General features: G+C 38.7%; 1 protein-coding gene across 3 annotated transcripts in view; it reads left to right on the top strand.

The window, feature by feature from the left end:
- LOC120532773 (protein FAM219A) overlaps nt 1-18,668 on the top strand; it is a 115,092-nt gene that overhangs the window by 79,205 nt on the left and 17,219 nt on the right. For all 3 annotated transcript variants that reach the window (XM_039759144.1, XM_039759145.1, XM_039759143.1), the window contains exon 4: nt 1,750-1,830. In XM_039759144.1, the coding sequence (XP_039615078.1) occupies nt 1,750-1,830 (81 nt within the window). The remainder of the gene's footprint in view (nt 1-1,749; nt 1,831-18,668) is intronic.

Raw genomic sequence — 18,668 nt, 5'->3', positions numbered from 1 at the left:
CAGTTTAAATACCTAGGGGTAAACATCACAAGTAAACATAAAGCTCTATATCAACAAGATTTTGCCGTCTGCATGGAAAAAATTAAACAAGACTTGCTGATGTGTTATATTATTTGAAATTGGAAAAAATCAAATACTCAGTTACAGTTACAGGATCCGTAGAGACTTTTTTCAAAACATGGTAGGATCTAATGAGTAATATTTTAAAATAAGTTCATAAAGCACAGAGAATTTATTAATTTAGATATGTTTACAAGCCTTAAATTTTACGCTGTCTGGCTTGCTCTCTCGGGTGGGGATCGATCTGTTCTTAACTCAATTTTTCTTTTTGTAAAAACTTGATTACTTTGTATGGATTGTAATAAAATTAATAAAAAAAAAAAAGAATTTCTAAATGAAACCTGCCTAACTTTTGTAAGTAAGCTGCAAAGAATGAGCCTGCCAAATTTCATCCTTCTACCTACACGGGAAGTTGAAGAATTAGTGATGAGTGAGTCAGTCAGTCAGTCAGTGAGGGCTTTGCCTTTTATTAGTATATAAGAGCCATGTTCTATGAAGGTTCCTGTAGAAATTAGGAAAGTTTCACTCTGTAATTCTGTAAGTACAGATTTGTTTGCCTCAATGTTTGTTGTACCCTTTGCAGAAGAGCAGTGATCATTGCATGCATGAAGAACAGTTAGGAGTTAATGGAAGACAATATAGCACCTAGGCAACATCTCTCAATCAGCAATAGTAAGCAGAAGTCAAGGTAGAAATCCAGTATGGTCAAGTGAATTCATTTAGAAAGATCAAAAAAAGCTTAATTAAAACAGTTACGCTTCAAATCCCCTTTTCACATTTTTCAAGATTATTAAGGTATGTGCACATTTCTTTTCTGTTTATATTTTAGTCTGAGGTTTTAAAATCACTTACAAGAGTGACAGATATTTATATCTAAAGCTAACTGGTAATTCATATAAAACATATTTTATGTTTTCCTACAAGTCCTTTTAATTATTCGAAATACTTTTTAATCAGTAGAAATTATCTTTAAATATTCTGTTAAACATATCTGTTTATATTTTGTAATAAAGCTAAAACATTATCTTTATAAATATCCAGTTATGTTTCTTTATGCTATTTATTTTTTACTACTTATTAAATTATCACATACAGTACTACCTTAGGCTTTAAAAATTTAACAAAGTGCCCAGAATGTGTCATTAGAACATCATATTATAGGAAGTAAAACTAAACCTTTCATCAGCTTTGTAGTCTATTGCATTTTATAAAGTCACAAACTAGTTAAACATATTAGAATTTCTAGGTATAAGAAATAACTTCTCATATGTAAATAGTTATCAAAGAACAAAGCACAAGTTATATGTTATATATGATCTCATTTTCTAATCTAAAATGTGCTAGTACAAATGAAGTCAGGATGTCCTAATTTAACAAGCAGTCACTTTCATGCACTTTTACTTTTCCCTTACAGCAGGCCTCATTTTTTTTCAGTAGGATAATAAGCATCTCCACACTTCACTGTTAGGTTGCAGATATTTTTAGCTAAACACATTTTCATCAAATTATTGTTTGATAATAGTTGAAATGTATGAATGTGTAATGGTTCATTGTGAATTAATTTACATGTCTATATACCATTGTTTTCCTGTAACAGAAATGTATCATTTCAAAGAGCTCATAGTCTGAAATGGGGAACTATTTTTTAGAGCTAAAACTGCTTTCTAAATTCCTGTTTCTCTAAAATAGGTTGGTGGTCCCAAATAAAGGGTATTCATCCTTAGACCAGAGTCCAGATGAGAAGCCTCTTGTTGCTTTAGATACAGACAGGTGAGTAACAGTAGAAATTCTGTAACGTTGCACTTGGCTACACTTAGATGTGTTCTGCAGTTTTAGTATACAGTATTTCACATTTCTAAAATTATAATCATTCTATTTCCTCATTATTTCCCAAGAGTCAGAAAACATAGGTTGGTTTTAAGTGACCTCCATTAGTTTTGCTGTGCTCATTGGAAACTGTTTTGAGACCATTCTGTTAGAACTGTTCCCTGTTTAATGGACCGTTTCATGAAATCTTTTTACCAAATCTCTGTTAAGTAGGCCTAGCGTCATGTTTTCCATAGATAATTCCTGCAAAATTGGAGTTATTTTACATTTAGTATTTTTGGCAACTTCTTCCCAGTTCAAAGACTTAAACACTTCCTCCAAAGCCCCAAAATAAACTTTAGGGGGTATTGAATCACTCTGGTAAATGCCAGTTTAAATTTAAAATATTTTGCTATCTTGGTGCAATCTGATTAGAGATTTATATTTGAGTAGATATCTTGTAATAAATTAGTACAGCATATGGAGTTTTAGTAACTTGATGCTCATCAGCTTCAAGAATTGATGTCAATGATACTGAATCAAAAGCTATTTCAAAGTCTATGATTCCTAGACTTAATAGAAATTCATATTTATTACATTTTTCCCCTAACCTCATTTTAGCATTTGCATGTGGTCCATGATACTAAATCAACATTTTCTCTCCCTTGACTCAGATGTCATTTTTTTCTATATGATTTGAAACATGAGGGGGAGTCAAGCTAAAGTTAGAAAATGTGATTTATTAGAACATGGAACGAACCTTAACAAAACTGATGTCATTTCTCAATGTAGTCTCCACCCTTCTCAATGCATTTGCGCCACCTGCCTGGATTCCATCAGAATAAAAGGTTTTGTCTTGTCCTTGCAACCACTTCTGCACCCGATATATTGTCGAACACTACGTGCCGAGGGATACTAAAATCATTAGTGCAAATTTCTGTGACTTGTTGGAGACCAATGTGAATCTTGCTATTCAATCCATGGCGGGGACTGCTATCTCAAGGAATCCTTTTGCTGCAAGACAATGCCTGTCCACACACTGCTAAGAACACCAAAGTTTGTTTGGAGGAACTGAAGTTTGAAGTATTGCCACATCATCCTTATTTGCCAAATTTGACACCTTTTTGACCACTAAAAAACAACCAGGTGGTCGTCGATTCAAGACAGATAACGTGAAGTAAACAGTGCACGAGTGGTTGCGAGTACAATACAAAATCTTACATTACATCTTGCCTGAAGAAGGGGCCTAGGTTGCCTCAAAATCTTTCATATTGTAAACTTTTTTTCGTTAGCCAATAAAAGGTGTCATTTTACTTGACTTTTGAGGTATTGTTACTGTAACTTTTTGTCATTATATAATTTCTCTCTGCCTGCCCTTATTCTTTTCTAATTGTTTTATTTAACTCAATAAATTCTTCTTGTTTCTACTATGCCCATATTGTTTCATTTTACTTCTCTCTGAAATTATTTTGGTTTCTTTGATCCATTTCCTTTGCCATGTCTTTTAAAATATAATTCAAAACCTTATTTTTATACTTAGTGTTATCACGGCTTACTGTGATATCTAGAACATCAAATCTATTACTCAATTCTATCTCAAATATCTATAGCTTTTTACATTTCCCCATAGTTGGTTTTGTTCTTTCTAATTTTGTGTTCAATTTTACCATACTTCTTACTATTCTGTGGATGATAGAGATTTTAAACCATTTAAAGACAGATGCATCTTAAAATATCTCCTTTTAACAAAATTAAATCTGTTTCATTCTTAATTCCTTTTGGATTTTTCCTTGTTTGCTTTCTTTTAGTCCTTTTGAAAAATGTTTTTTAATAAACATAGTTACTTTCGGTATATTCTACAAGCCTAGCCTGCCTTTTGTTTCTTTTGCCAAAAGTAAAAGGAAGTAATCCTCAAGGGCATTATTTCTTAAACTATGGGTTGTGGCCCAAATTGGTTTGCGGACATGATTGTGATTGGTCACCCCATCATTGTGTGTTACAACTTGCCTAATTCATCCAAGATCAAATTCTGTGCTGACTGATAGAGTGCCCTCTCTTTAGCACTTTATTTATTGTAGTATTTGAAACAATGCAGTTGACACATAACAGAAAGCCTTCATTTCAATGGCACAAAAATATTAAAAATATTCTCCATGACACCAGCTGCCCTCTCACAACCAGTGAAACAATAAAAATAGTTGGTAAAGTGAAGTGTTTGCAGAGCTTGAAATGTCAAAATGAAAATAATGGATGCAGCACAAGAATGTGACGATTTTCAGAGTGTTATGAAGGACAAGTGAAATTTGGTGGGGGGTTTGTATACTAAAAGCAGTTTCAGTAGCCATGTAAAATTGATTGGTGCTTTGTAGTGTATTTACTCTTAGGGAATTAAATTGAATAAATGAAGTAACAAAGGATCAAGGAGGATATGGCAATATATTTAATGTTCTTCGGCGATAAAAGAATTCTTTCTCATAATACTGTTTTAAAGCAGTTCCATAAATTTCAGTCTGCTGGTTTGATGATTATTGTTATTTTATTACCATTACTTTTGATTTCCAGTTTCTCTCTTTTAGTAACATTGATGTGAGAGAAATGCTTGACAGAACAAAAACAGCAAAAACACGTTTTTCTATTATAAGGCTGGTTTCATTTGTTTATGACTCCAGTCATAATTATAATAATCTTTATTTTGTGTCCCAGTATGGCACCAGTTTTCTTATTTGGATCCTCAGATTAAAAAGTTTAAGAACCCTTTCTCAAGAGGAATTAATGCCTGTCCACCGGTTTAATAATATAAACCTTCTGTAAGCCCTTACTAAGTGCTATTTGGTCGATATTAAAGCTTGTTATTACTACTAAAGTCCAGGAGGTGTCAGCAAAAGTAAAAAAAAGAATTTAAAAGTGGCAAACTTGAAACAAACTTAGAAGTTTCAAATTACACTTTTAAAAACATGACAACTCACTGCTTGGAATAATAATAATAATATTATGCTACCATAAACATAATTAAACAGAAAATAAGTAATTGGTTATAACTTGCATATCTTACACATTTTTGTAAAAAAAGAACTACAGTGTCCAGGACTGGTCTAAGAAAGAGTTAGGCAGCCCAAGAATAGGCCAATCATTCTTGTTCAATTGGCTGTCCTTCAACAGCACATAACCTACTTTGACATTAAATCTATCTCATGTCCACTTTCTGTGACTTTGTAAGGTGAACTGATAGTCACTTTTCCATTTCTTACAGAATGTCCAGTTCTCATGTCCACTTTCTGTGACTTTGTAAGGTGAACTGATAGTCACTTTTCCATTTCTTACAGAATGTCCAGTACCACACAATACTTGTTTCCTTTGTTTTGTACTAAACCCTGTTGAGCCAAAGTTTTCAGAGGGACATGAAAGGGAATTCATTTTTTTGATCAGGAGCAAAGCTGGTGCAAGTACTATGGGGGAGTCCATTTTTGATCTGCATTTGTCCTAAGAGCAGATTTTTAAAGACATAGACTGACAATATTATTCTGCATCTAATACTGTTCACTGTTAAACTAGTCTTTCTCATTAATGCAAATGGAAAGCAACTGTCATAATTCTGATTTTCCTTTTATTATAATACTTTAAATCCCCAATTTAAAACTGATTATAGGTGTCCACAATGTACATTTACTGTAGTTACTCAGGCCACACACTGTATACACAGTTTTTCTCTGTCTTATATGGCTTGAAACTAATGCCTAGAACAGGGAGGCATACTTAACACTAGAATTACCAGAGCCTACAAAAAAACTCGTAGGTCTGTCCCACCTTAAATCGCTTCTCGCCTCTCTGTCAGCGTCTTTTGTCCTTTAATCTATACTAATAAAAGGCAAAGCCCTCACTGACTCACTCACTCACTCACTCACTGACTCATCACTAATTCTCCAACTTCCCGTGTAGGTAGAAGACTGAAATTTGGCAGGCTCATTCCTTACAGCTTACTTACAAAAGTTGGGCAGGTTTCATTTCGAAATTCTACGTGTAATGGTCATAACTGGAACCTATTTTTTCGTCCATATACTATAATAGACTTCTGCTTGATGCCCATGGGAGGCGGAGTTACGCCTCCCACGTAATTTAGTACCTGCCCATATAAGGCCGTCCTTCAGAGGCAATCCAATAGAAACACTGCCGCTAAATATTCACGGGTGAAGGACTGTGCTTATGCAGAGGAAGATGAGATGGTCAGGGTGGTGTTTGGCACAAACTTAGCGAAACTGCGAGAGAAACGGGTCTTCACTAACATTAAATACAGCCGTGGGGTGGAAAAAGTCAATGTCACGCTAAAGGAAGACAGTGTAAAAAAAAACCCGTGCATGCAGTGTGTCACGTCTCAGATAAAGAGGAAGACGAGCTGTTTATTGATGTAGTAAGAAACGAATCGATGAATGAAACCTGTTATCTTTACAACGATTGACAAGCACGGAATGTAACTTGAACACAACACATCCTATAAATACGAACCTGATTGAAAGAAATAATGAGAATCAAATCCTTGATGACAGCACAACTCACAAAACAATTACTGTATATTGACAATCATGCGACGTTATTTTTAAAATGTTCCCTTTTCTTTTTCATAACTTCTTTAACACACTACTTCTCCGCTGCGAAACACAGGTATATATATATATATATATATATATATATATATATATATATATATATCCCGATCTACATACTCTCAAATAGACAAACCACACGCCGTGGCGCAATGGTAGAGGTTCGATTCCCGAGAGGGGGTGCACTGAGTATGTACGCACACTTCCAGATTTATTTTACCCTCGCATTCCCTTGGTTTGAGACGTATGAAAAAAAATGTGGTTAATGCAGAAAGACAGATCACCAATTGAAGCTTTATGAATAATGAATACTTTATTCGCCATCAACGATTGTTTTGGTAAAGCCATACTCAGTGTATTCAATAGATGAATGGTAAAAAAGTAAGAGCGAGGGGAGGGTGTCTTATTGAGGCACACAGTCGAACCACAATAGCACGCGGGCTCGATGCATCGGTGCGCGTCAACTCGATTTGAATTGCGCGATCACATTCGAAAAAATATATCATTTCATGTTCTATTTAGTCGACACAAATATCTTTGGTTGGAATGTAAAGGCTTAATTTACTCTTTACATTTGTATGGTGAAGAAAAATTTATGCAATGATGCCTACATTTAACTTACATTCCTACCAAAGATATTTCTGTCGACTAAATAAAAATTCCTTATATTTAAAATTTAAATAGAACTTGAACGGATACCATAGTTCATAATATCCACGCAGACTTGCACGTAAGAGCGGGAGTCATCCGTTTTAACAAAAAGCGTATTGCACTGATACGAAATAGCCTGCCCATTTAATTATTTAGGAATGGATAAATAAATTAAGATTTTGTACAAATAATGTTTTTCATTTTTCTTCCTTGATGGATTCTGGCACCCCCAGCAACAATTGCTTGCAGTACCGCCGCTCCCTATCATGCAGAGTCGCAGTCTCGTGGGGCACCAACTCCTAGAGGGCACCATCCCAGCTGCTCAAAGAAATCGTTTTTATATATTATTATAATAAATTAATATTAATAATATACATATACAAATAAACAAAAATATAAACATATATATTGCATTTTACGGTGAACGCAGAGTAGGCTAAGCACACGTGATGACGCGTGCGGCACGCCCTAACCTCTGTTACGGCTGCCTATTTGGCCAAAAATTATAATAATTGAACAATATGCCTGGTCCTGGAAAGAGACATCAACAATCCGGCGCCGAGAAATGAAAAAAAAAAAAAATCCCAAGATGAAGCCCGTGCATCACTTTCAGGTACGTTCATAATCCTGTGAAACTTTATTTTATTCTGTCGACGTTAATAATGTGTTTTAATGTCGGTAATAATTTCACGACTAATGCATCTTTCATAATATGAATACAAGCAGATCTAAATAAACAAAATGACTTAAAATGCATTATATTAAAACACAGAGGCAATTATGGTTATTGATTAATAATGACCATATGGTGTCATTAAGTAGGTGTTTTTTTATTATTTTATTTTTACTTCCGTAATATTTGGAGGAGGGGGCACAAAAGTAAATTTCTGCTTAGGGCACCCATTTGGCCAGCAGCAGCCCTGGTTGCTCGCACCCCAAAGAGTGCGTGTGTGTGTATGTATATATATATAAATATATACAGTGGTGTGAAAAAAACTATTTGCCCCCTTCCTGATTTCTTATTCTTTTGCATGTTTGTCACACAAAATGTTTCTGATCATCAAACACATTTAACCATTAGTCATATATAACACAAGTAAACACAAAATGCAGTTTTAAATGATGGTTTTATTATTTAGGGAGGAAAAAAAATACCAAACCGACATGGCCCTGTGTGAAAAAGTAACTGCCCCCTGAACCTAATAACTAGTTGGGCCACCCTTAGCAGCAATAACTGCAATCAAGCGTTTGTGATAACTTGCAATGAGTCTTTTACAGCGCTCTGGAGGAATTTTGGCCCACTCATCTTTTGAGAATTGTTGTAATTCAGCTTTATTTGAGGGTTTTCTATCATGAACCGCCTTTTTAAGGTCATGCCATAGCATCTCAATTGGATTCAGGTCAGGACTTTGACTAGGCCACTCCAAAGTCTTCATTTTGTTTTTCTTCAGCCATTCAGAGGTGGATTTGCTGGTGTGTTTTGGGTCATTGTCCTGTTGCAGCACCCAAGATCGCTTCAGCTTGAGTTGACGAACAGATGGCCGGACATTCTCCTTCAGGATTTTTTGGTAGACAGTAGAATTCATGCTTCCATCTATCACAGCAAGCCTTCCAGGTCCTGAAGCAGCAAAACAACCCCAGACAATCACACTACCACCACTATATTTTACTGTTGGTATGATGTTCTTTTTCTGAAATGCTGTGTTCCTTTTACGCCAGACGTAACGGGACATTTGCCTTCCAAAAAGTTCAACTTTTGTCTCATCAGTCCACAAGGTATTTTCCCAAAAGTCTTGGCAATCATTGAGATGTTTCTTAGCAAAATTGAGACGAGCCCTAATGTTCTTTTTGCTTAACAGTGGTTTGCGTCTTGGAAATCTGCCATGCAGGCCGTTTTTGCCCAGTCTCTTTCTTATGGTGGAGTCGTGAACACTGACCTTAATTGAGGCAAGTGAGGCCTGCAGTTCTTTAGATGTTGTCCTGAGGTCTTTTGTGACCTCTCGGATGAGTCGTCTCTGCGCTCTTGGGGTAATTTTGGTCGGCCGGCCACTCCTGGGAAGGTTCACCACTGTTCCATGTTTTTGCCATTTGTGGATAATGGCTCTCACTGTGGTTCGCTGGAGTCCCAAAGATTTAGAAATGGCTTTATAACCTTTACCAGACTGATAGATCTCAATTACTTCTGTTCTCATTTGTTCCTGAATTTCTTTGGATTTTGGCATGATGTCTAGCTTTTGAGGTGCTTTTGGTCTACTTCTCTGTGTCAGGCAGCGCCTATTTAAGTGATTTCTAATAATAATTGTGTTTAATTGTGTTATATTTGACTAATGGTTAAATGTGTTTGATGATCAGAAACATTTTGTGTGACAAACATGCAAAAGAATAAGAAATCAGGAAGGGGGCAAACTTTTTTCACACCACTGTATATGTATTTGTGTGTATATACGCTCACCTAAAGGATTATTAGGAACACCTGTTCAATTTCTCATTAATGCAATTATCTAATCAACCAATCACATGGTGTGACGATGTGGGTTCTGGCTCCACGCTCCCATGGCTGTTTGGGAACCCTTGAACCCAACACCGTCGATAATGAAACCGAGAGAGCTAGTCAGTGAAGGCAATAATTGAGCATCTTAGCAAGGGGATGGTTAAAAGTGAAAACAGTGCTTTTATTAAAAACAGTCAACAAAAACAGTGTTCCATAAATAGTGCAGTTTCAAAGTTCTTCATTAAATAAATAATCCATAAAAAGAACACGTGGAGGTTAAAAATCAATAGAAAAAACAATCCTTTAAAACCAGAGGTTAAAATCTTCTCATGGAAGCAGTCTTAAAAACAACAACAAATCCGGTGCATCGTTTATTAGCGTCTCACCTGCTTATCCCGTTTGGGCCAAGCAGCAGGCAAGACGCTCTCTGCCGCTGCCCTCCTCTACACTTTCGCGAGACTGGAGACTTCCCGATCCCTGGCTCCGGTATGGCACTCATCCCAGTCCCGAGACTTGATGTCCACCAATGACCAGGGCGCACATTGGGGACTCCACCACCAAGTCTCCCGACTTCCGCTGCCTTTCCGCGGCCTTCTGCGGCTCGTCGCTTTCACCTGGTCACTCCCGCTACATGGTCTCTCAGCGGGAGCAACCTCAACTCAAACACCTGGGTGTCGGCCTAACACCCAGCTTCCTCGCAGCTGCCCTCGAGCGCTTGATCGCGCGCTCACCACACGCACGCACCGCCTGCTTCCTCGCTCCCTGTAACCTCCGTCTTCTTCCTTTCTTTCCTTTTCTTATCTTTCCATCTTTTTTCCTTTTTTTTCTCCGATCAATTCCCTTTCACCCCCTTCAACCACTTGCGCTTATTTTTTTATAACGTGAGGGGCCATCACAGCTGTAGCATTAGCCACGGGAGCAATCACGAATGTGGGCAGTTCCTCACCTGTGCACACGGTGAGAAACGCCCACATCGACGACCGCCCCGCGGCTCGCTACAACATCGCCCCCCCTCACGAAGCCGCCTCGGGTGCGGTGATTATTTAAAAACGGCCTTTGCTCAGTGAGCTGTGGACCCATAACACCACACATGGCAGTTGCTTCAATGCATTTAGGGGTGTGGTCCTGGTCAAGACAATCTCCTGACCTCCAAACTGAATGTCAGAATGGGAAAGAAAGGTGATTTAAGCAATTTTGAGCGTGGCATGGTTGTTGGTGCCAGACGGGCCGGTCTGAGTATTTCACAATCTGCTCAGTTACTGGGATTTTCACGCACAACCATTTCTTAGGTTTACAAAGAATGGTGTGAAAAGGGAAAAACATCCAGTATGCGGCAGTCCTGTGGTCGAAAACGCCTTGTTGATGCTAGAGGTCAGAGGAGAATGGGCCGACTGATTCAAGCTGATAGAAGAGCAACTTTAACTGAAATAACCACTCGTTACAACCGAGGTATGCAGCAAAGCATTTGTGAAGCCACAATACGCACAACCTTGAGGCGGATGGGCTACAACAGCAGAAGACCCCACCAGGTACCACTCATCTCCACTACAAATAGGAAAAAGAGGCTACAATTTGCACAAGCTCACCAAAATTGGACAGTTGAAGACTGGAAAAATGTTGCCTGGTCTGATGAGTCTCGATTTCTGTTGAGATATTCAAATGGTAGAGTCAGAATTTGGCGTAAACAGAATGAGAACATGGATCCATCATGCCTTGTTACCACTGTGCAGGCTGGTGGTTGTGGTGTAATGGTGTGGGGGATGTTTTCTTGGCACACTTTAGGCCCCTTACTGCCAATTGGGCATCGTTTAAATGCCACGGGCTACCTGAGCATTGTTTCTGACCATGTCCATCCCTTCATGGATGGATGAAAGAATAAAGTTAGGTTAAAACCAAGCACACCATTGTTTTTCTTGTGAAATTCCCAATAAGTTTGATGTGTCACATGACCCTCTTCCTATTGAAAAAACAAAAGTTGGATCCAAAATGGCCAACTTCAAAATGGCCACTATGGTCACCACCCATCTTGAAAAGTTTTCCCCCTCACATATACTAATGTGCCACAAACAGGAAGTTAATATCACCAAACATTCCCATTTTATTAAGGTGTGTATCCATATAAATGGCCCACCCTGTATATACATATATATACACATATCAACATATACAGTATACACATATACGTACATACATACACACACACATATACATATATACACACATACACATACATATATATATATATATATATATATATATATATATATATATATATATATATATATATATATATATATACACACTGCTCACAAAAATTAAAGGAACACTTTAAAGAAACACATTAGATACATCAGATCTCAATATGAAGTTGGATATCTATACAAATAACGACAGGGCAATGTCTTAGGAACAAAAGGATGCCAAGTCTTTTAATGGAAATAAAAGTTTTCTGCCTACAGAGGGCTCAATTGTGTAGACACCCTAAAATCAGAGTGAAATGAAGATGTGGCAGGCTAGTCCATTTTTCAAAAACTTAATTTCTGCTACTCAAAATGCTTTTCAGTATCTTGTGTGGCCCCACGAGCTTGTATGCATGCTTGACAACGCCGGGCATGCTCCTAATGAGACGACGGATGGTGTCTTGTGGCATTTCCTCCCAGATCTGTATGAGGGCATCCCTGAGCTGTTGTACAGTCTGAGGAGCAACCTGGCGCCCTAATGGACCAAACATAATGTCCCACAGATGTTCTATTGGGTTTAAGTCAGGGGATCGTGAAGGCCATTCAATTGTTTCAATTCCTTCATCCTCCAGGTACTGCCTGCATACTCTTGCCACATGAGGCCGGGCATTGTCGTGCATTAGAGGAAACCAGGACCTACTGCACCAGCGTAGGGTCTGACAATGGGTCCAAGGATTTCATCCTGATACCTAATGGCAGTCAAGATGCCGTTGTCTAGCCTGTAGAGGTCTGTGAGTCGCTCCATGGATATGCCTCCAAGATCATCACTGACCCACCACCAAACCAGTCATGCTAAACGATGTTACAGGCAGCATAATATTCTCCACGGCTTCTCCTGACCCTTTCACGCCTTTCACATATACTCAGGGTGAACCTGCTCTCATCTGTGAAAAGCACAGGACGCCAGTGGTGGACCTGCCAATTCTGGTATTCTATGGCAAATGCCAATTGAGCTCCCGGTGCTGTGCAGTGAGCACAGGGCAGTAGACATTTGGGCCCTCAGGCAACCCTCATGAAGTCTGTTTCTGATTGTTTGGTCAGAGACATTCACACCAGTGGCCTGCTGGAGGTCATTTTGTAGGGCTCTGGCAGTGCTCATCCTGTTCCTCCTTGCCCAAAGGAGCAGATACTGGTCCTGCTGATGGGTTATGGACCTTCTATGGCCCTCTCCAGCTCTCCTAGAGTAACTGCTTGTCTCCTAGAATCTCCTCCATGCCCTTGAGACTGTGCAGGAGACACAGCAAACCTTCTGGCAATGACACATATTGATGTGCCATCCTGGAGAAGTTGGACTACCTGTGCAACCTCTGTAGGGTCCAGGTATCACCTCATGCTACCAGTAGTGACACTGACTGTAGCCAAATGCAAAACTAGTGAAGAAACAGTCAGAAAAGATGAGGAGGGAAAATGTCAGTGGCCTCCACCTGTTAAACCATTCCTGTTTTGGGGTCATCTCATTGTTGCCCCTCTAGTGCATCTGTTGTTAATTTCATTAACACCACAGCAGCTGAAACTGATTAACAACCCCTCTGCTACTTAACTGACCAGATTAATATCCCATAAGTTTCATTGACTTTATGCTATACTCTGATTAAAAGTGTTCCTTTAATTCTTTTGAGCAGTATATATATATATATATATATATATATATATATATATATATATATATATACACACACACATACACACACACGCAAACACATATATATATATCTAAAGTATACTAATAAAAGGCAAAGCCCTCACTGACTCACTCACTGACTGACTCATCACTAATTCTCCAACTTCCCGTGTGGGTGGAAGGCTGAGATTTGGTAGGCTCATTCCTTACAGCTTTCTTACAAAAGTTGGGCAGGTTTCATTTCGAAATTCTACACGTAATGGCCATAACGGTCGAGAACGTCCGCCATGTTGAACTTTCATATTTATGGCCGCATCTTCACGAAATTTTGTAGGCGGCTTCCCTGCTCTAACCGAAACCGATGTACGTACTTATTTTGATGGTATGACGCCATTGTTGGTCGCCATATTGAACTTTCCAATGTCACTAATTTTCCAACTTCCCGTGTAGGTAGAAGGCTAACCCCATCTTCACGAAATTTGGTTGGTGGCTTCTCTGCTCTAACCAAAACCGATATACATACCTATTTCAGTGGTATGACGCCACTGTTGGCCGCCATATTGAATTTTTCAAACGTCACTAATTCTCCAACTTCCCATGTAGGTAGAAGGCTGAAATTTGGCAGGCTCATTCCTTCAGCTTACTTACAAAAAAAAAAATCCTAGTGAATTAGTTTTGTTTTTTATTTCTACATTTCTGCCTGTTATATGTAGATCTTTTCCCCAGTAGTCTGTCTTTTACTGCTCATCGACATGAAACTTAACTACAGTCAGCTCTAATTGTTTAATACCTCCTGCTAAGAAGTGTGAAAGAACTCAAGTGTTTGCTTTTAATAGTGTGTGGTCTATAGTGATGGCAAACCAGTGTGTGGTTATGTTTTTACTCCAGGTCAGTAAGGTAACTCAGACTATTCCTAAAGCTAGGAAAAATTTAAGAACATTAATACTAATGGTTAGCGGTTAAGGGACCAAAGGCATTAAAGAAATGGGGGCATAATCTTTTCAAATACATATGTAGTAATATTGGTGGGATTCATTTTGTTTCCCATTGTCTCCTTTGCAGGCTTTTTTCTGGCTTTCAGGGGAAGACTGAATGTGCATGAAAGTTAGAAAGTACTAGGAGTATAAAGATCAGGGTCCTCATGCATAGAATCCACACTAAAATATGGCATACAGACAAAAGTGGAAATGTGCATACGCACAAAAAAAAATACAGATGAATAAATCTGTGCGTACTTCCACATTCTTCTGCTACATAAATCCCGGTCAGCATGAAAAGTAATGCACATGCACACGCCTGCTACCACTCCCCAACTTCTCCCAGAAGTACACCTCTTTGAATATGTAAATCAATATAAATAGCCCTTAAGCTGAGCGGTCTGTGACAAGACAATGGCATAAGCATGGGGGAAAATAGAAGAATTTCAATGAATACCAAGTGGAGGCAAAGAAAAACATAGTATTTGTTGGTTTAAACAGTGATACAAACAACAAAAGGAAGTTGATTCGATTGGTGGAGAAATTCGAAAGTTCAAGTTCACGGAGTTGCATAGTGCCCGAAAAACAAAGAAGTGGTCAGATATCAAAATGTTGTAGCCCACCAACTGAGTGTCATATGGAAGCTTATTAGGGTACAGAGAAAAGAAAAAAATAGGGATACAGTGGGGAAAAAAGCTCGAAATGTCAACTTTAATCTCGAAATTTCCACTTTAATCACATAGTTTATTTTGTCATTAAACTCAAACGTCATAAACTTAATCTTACAATCGTTTAGTATACTACTTTCCCGAATCCCATCGTAACTAAAGTAGTGCATTAAATGCTTTGTTTTGTGTGTGTTCTTCTATGTGCTCTATGTGTGTGAATCACTACGTGCTTCTTAAATGGGCTTTCTCTTCCTCCGACAGGACACAGAATCTATTACATTCGTGATGTTACAGCTCTCTGAATAATTTAAAAACCAAGATGTACAGTGCATCCGGAAAGTTTTTACTGCGCATCACTTTTTCCACATTTTGTTGTGTTACAGCCTTATTCCAAAATGGATTAAATTCATTTTTTTCCTCAGAATTTTACACACAACACGCCATAATGACAACATGAAAAAAGTTTGAGATTTTTGCAAATTTATTAAAAATAAAAAAGTTGAGAAGGCACATGTACATTAGTATTCACAGCCTTTGCCATGAAGCTCACATTGAGCTCAGGTGCATCCTTTTTCCCCTGATCATCCTTGAGATGTTTCTGCAGCTTAATTGGAATCTACCTGTGGTAAATTCAGTTGATTGGGCATGATTTGGAAAGGCACACACCTGTCTATATAAGGTCCCACAGTTGACAGTTCATTTCAGAGCACAAACCAAGCATGAAGTCAAAGGAATTGTCTGCAGACCTCCGAGACAGGATTGTCTCGAGGCACAAATCTGGGGAAGGTTACAGAAAAATTTCTGCTGCTTTGAAGGTCCCAATGAGCACAGTGGACTCCATCATCTGTAAGTGGAAGAAGTTCGAAACCACCAGGACTCTTCCTAGAGCTGGCCAGCCATCTAAACTGAGCGATCGGGGGAGAAGGGCCTTAGTCAGGGAGGTGACCAAGAACCCGATGGTCACTCTGTCAGAGCTCTAGAGGTCCTCTGTGGAGAGAGGAGAACCTTCCAGAAGGACGACCATCTCTGCAGCAATCCACCAATCAGGCCTGTATGGTAGAGTGGCCAGACGGAAGCCACTCCTTAGTAAAAGGCACATGGCAGCCTGCCTGGAGTTTGCCAAAAGGCACCTGAATGACTCTAAGACCATGAGAAACAAAATTCTCTGGTCTGATGAGACAAAGATTGAACTCTCTGGTGTGAATGCCAGGCGTCATGTTTGGAGAAAACCAGGCACCGCTCATCACCAGGCCAATACCATCCCTACAGTGAAGCATGGTGGTGGCAGCATCATGCTGTGGGGATGTTTTTCAGCGGCAGGAACTGGGAGACTAGTCAGGATAAAGGGAAAGATGACTGCAGCAATATACAGAGACATCCTGGATGAAAACCTGTTCCAGAGTGCTCTTGATCTCAGACTGGGGTGACGGTCCATCTTTCAGCAGGACAACGACCCTAAGCACACAGCCAAGATATCAAAGGAGTGGCTTCAGGACAACTCTGTGAATGTCCTTGAGTGGCCCAGCCAGAGCCCAGACTTGAATCCGATTGAACATTTCTGGAGCGATCTTAAAATGGCTGTGCACCAACGCTTCCCATCCAATCTGATGGAGCTTGAGAGGTGCTGCAAAGAGAAATAGGCGAAACTGGCCAAGGACAGGTCTGCCAAGCTTGTGCCATCATATTCAAAAAGACTTGAGGCTGTAATTGCTGCCTAAGGTGCATCGACAAAGTATTGAATAATGGATGTGAATACTTATGTACATGTAATTTCTCAGTTTTTTTTTTTATTTTAATAAATTTGCAAAAACCTCCAGTAAACTTTTTTCATGTTGTCATTATGGGGTGTTGTGTGTAGTATTCTGAGGTAAAAAATGAATTTAATCCATTTTGGAATAAGGCTGTAACATAACAAAATGCAGAAAAAGTGATGCGCTGTGAATACTTTCTGGATGCACTGTATACTTGATATCATTTTCATAATGATAGGAATTAAACCATGTATTAAATATGGGAACACTGTGGCACAGTGATAGTGACAAGCAGGCGCCCTGTCCAGAGATTGTTCCTGCCTCCTGCAAAATGCTTGGTTCACTGTACACAACTGTTCATGAAATAATTTATTGCAGCAGTACTGTCTGCCTCAAACATACTAACCCCCAATTCCTGTCCTTATATTTCTTTCTCCAAGTAACTAATCGCTTTGTAATAAATGTTAAGCCATCTGTATGCTTAGAACGCTGAAATATCTTCGTAGTATATGTTTAATTATTCCATCCATTTGTAATAAATGTTAAGCCATCTGTATGCTTAGAACGCCGAAATATCTTCGTAGTATTTGTTTAATTATTCCATCCATCTGTCCATCCGGGGTTGTGCCATTCCCAGCAAGCATACAGCGCGAGGCAGGAACAATCCCTGAACAGTGTGCCAGCACATAGCTAGCGTTGTGACACCATGTCCTCACATATTTAATTATTTACAATATAGATTATCTAAATGATGTTAAAATTTTATATGTATAATGTAATAAAACATTCTTTCCTGCATTTCATTTTAAAAATGATATCAAGAAGATAGCGCTTGGAAGTCTAAATCGACTTAGAAGCCAGTCATCATCATATGTAAATATTTGCTTTATAAAGTGGCTCAGGTTGTGCAATTTTATAACTGTAGTGCAAGTTTACAGTGAGGTTAATTGTACTTATAATTACAAACAGTTCTAGCAGAAGCACTTGATGGACTGATTGTGTGCGTTTAGAGCTCTTGGTTTGAAACTGTTTCTAAACTGCGATGTCCCTACAGGAAAGGCTGTGAAGCGTTTGTCATATGAGAGCAATTTAGTAGACAGTGCGCATGGCTGAGGCAGCGTGTGCTTGATGCTGTATACCAATCATCCTCTTTCTGGTCAGCTGCTGTAGAGCTGTGATTCCACACTCGGATACAATGGGTTAAATACTCCAAATCATGCACTGAGAGTTACAACGCTAAAGCAGTGATGGTATTTGAAATATTTTGGCCATTCCGTTATATATTTACGGGTTGATTACAATCAGGGGCCTTAAACGATATGTAGTTAACTTCAGTGTATCTGATAAAGCTGCGTCAGTTATGTGGATTTAAAACAGAATGGTAAACCACACAGGAACAATAGCCCTGCTTTGATGCTTGGTGCCACCAATTTGCAAAACCAAGCAGAGAACTTGCATACGCCAGGGATTGAGCTAGCATGAAAATGTGAATGGCTTTACGTCAAGTTTAGTTTTTATACATCGTGATGTGAGCATAGAAACTGGCATACACAACATTTTTCTGCATACGCTCTGTTTATACATGAGGCCCCAGCTGTGCAGAATTTTACTTTGGGAAGAGGTGAAGATGTGTGCAGAGGTGAGAGAGTATTAGTGTGATGACTTGTGTTGCAGAAAAATTAGCACCATGAGATGTATTTGAGGTATGGCTTGCGAGTCATTATACCAGTGTAAAATTTGTTATGGCAAGAAAGATGTTGTGATCCTTTCCAACTGTCAGGTAATGGTATTTTCTCTATTGTCTA

Source organism: Polypterus senegalus, chromosome 7, assembly GCF_016835505.1.
Source record: "Polypterus senegalus isolate Bchr_013 chromosome 7, ASM1683550v1, whole genome shotgun sequence".
In the NCBI taxonomy this organism is placed as follows: Eukaryota; Metazoa; Chordata; class Cladistia; order Polypteriformes; family Polypteridae; genus Polypterus; species Polypterus senegalus.
The sequence above is the reverse complement of the archived record's forward strand: the minus strand, read 5'-3'. Positions and strand labels throughout refer to the sequence as shown.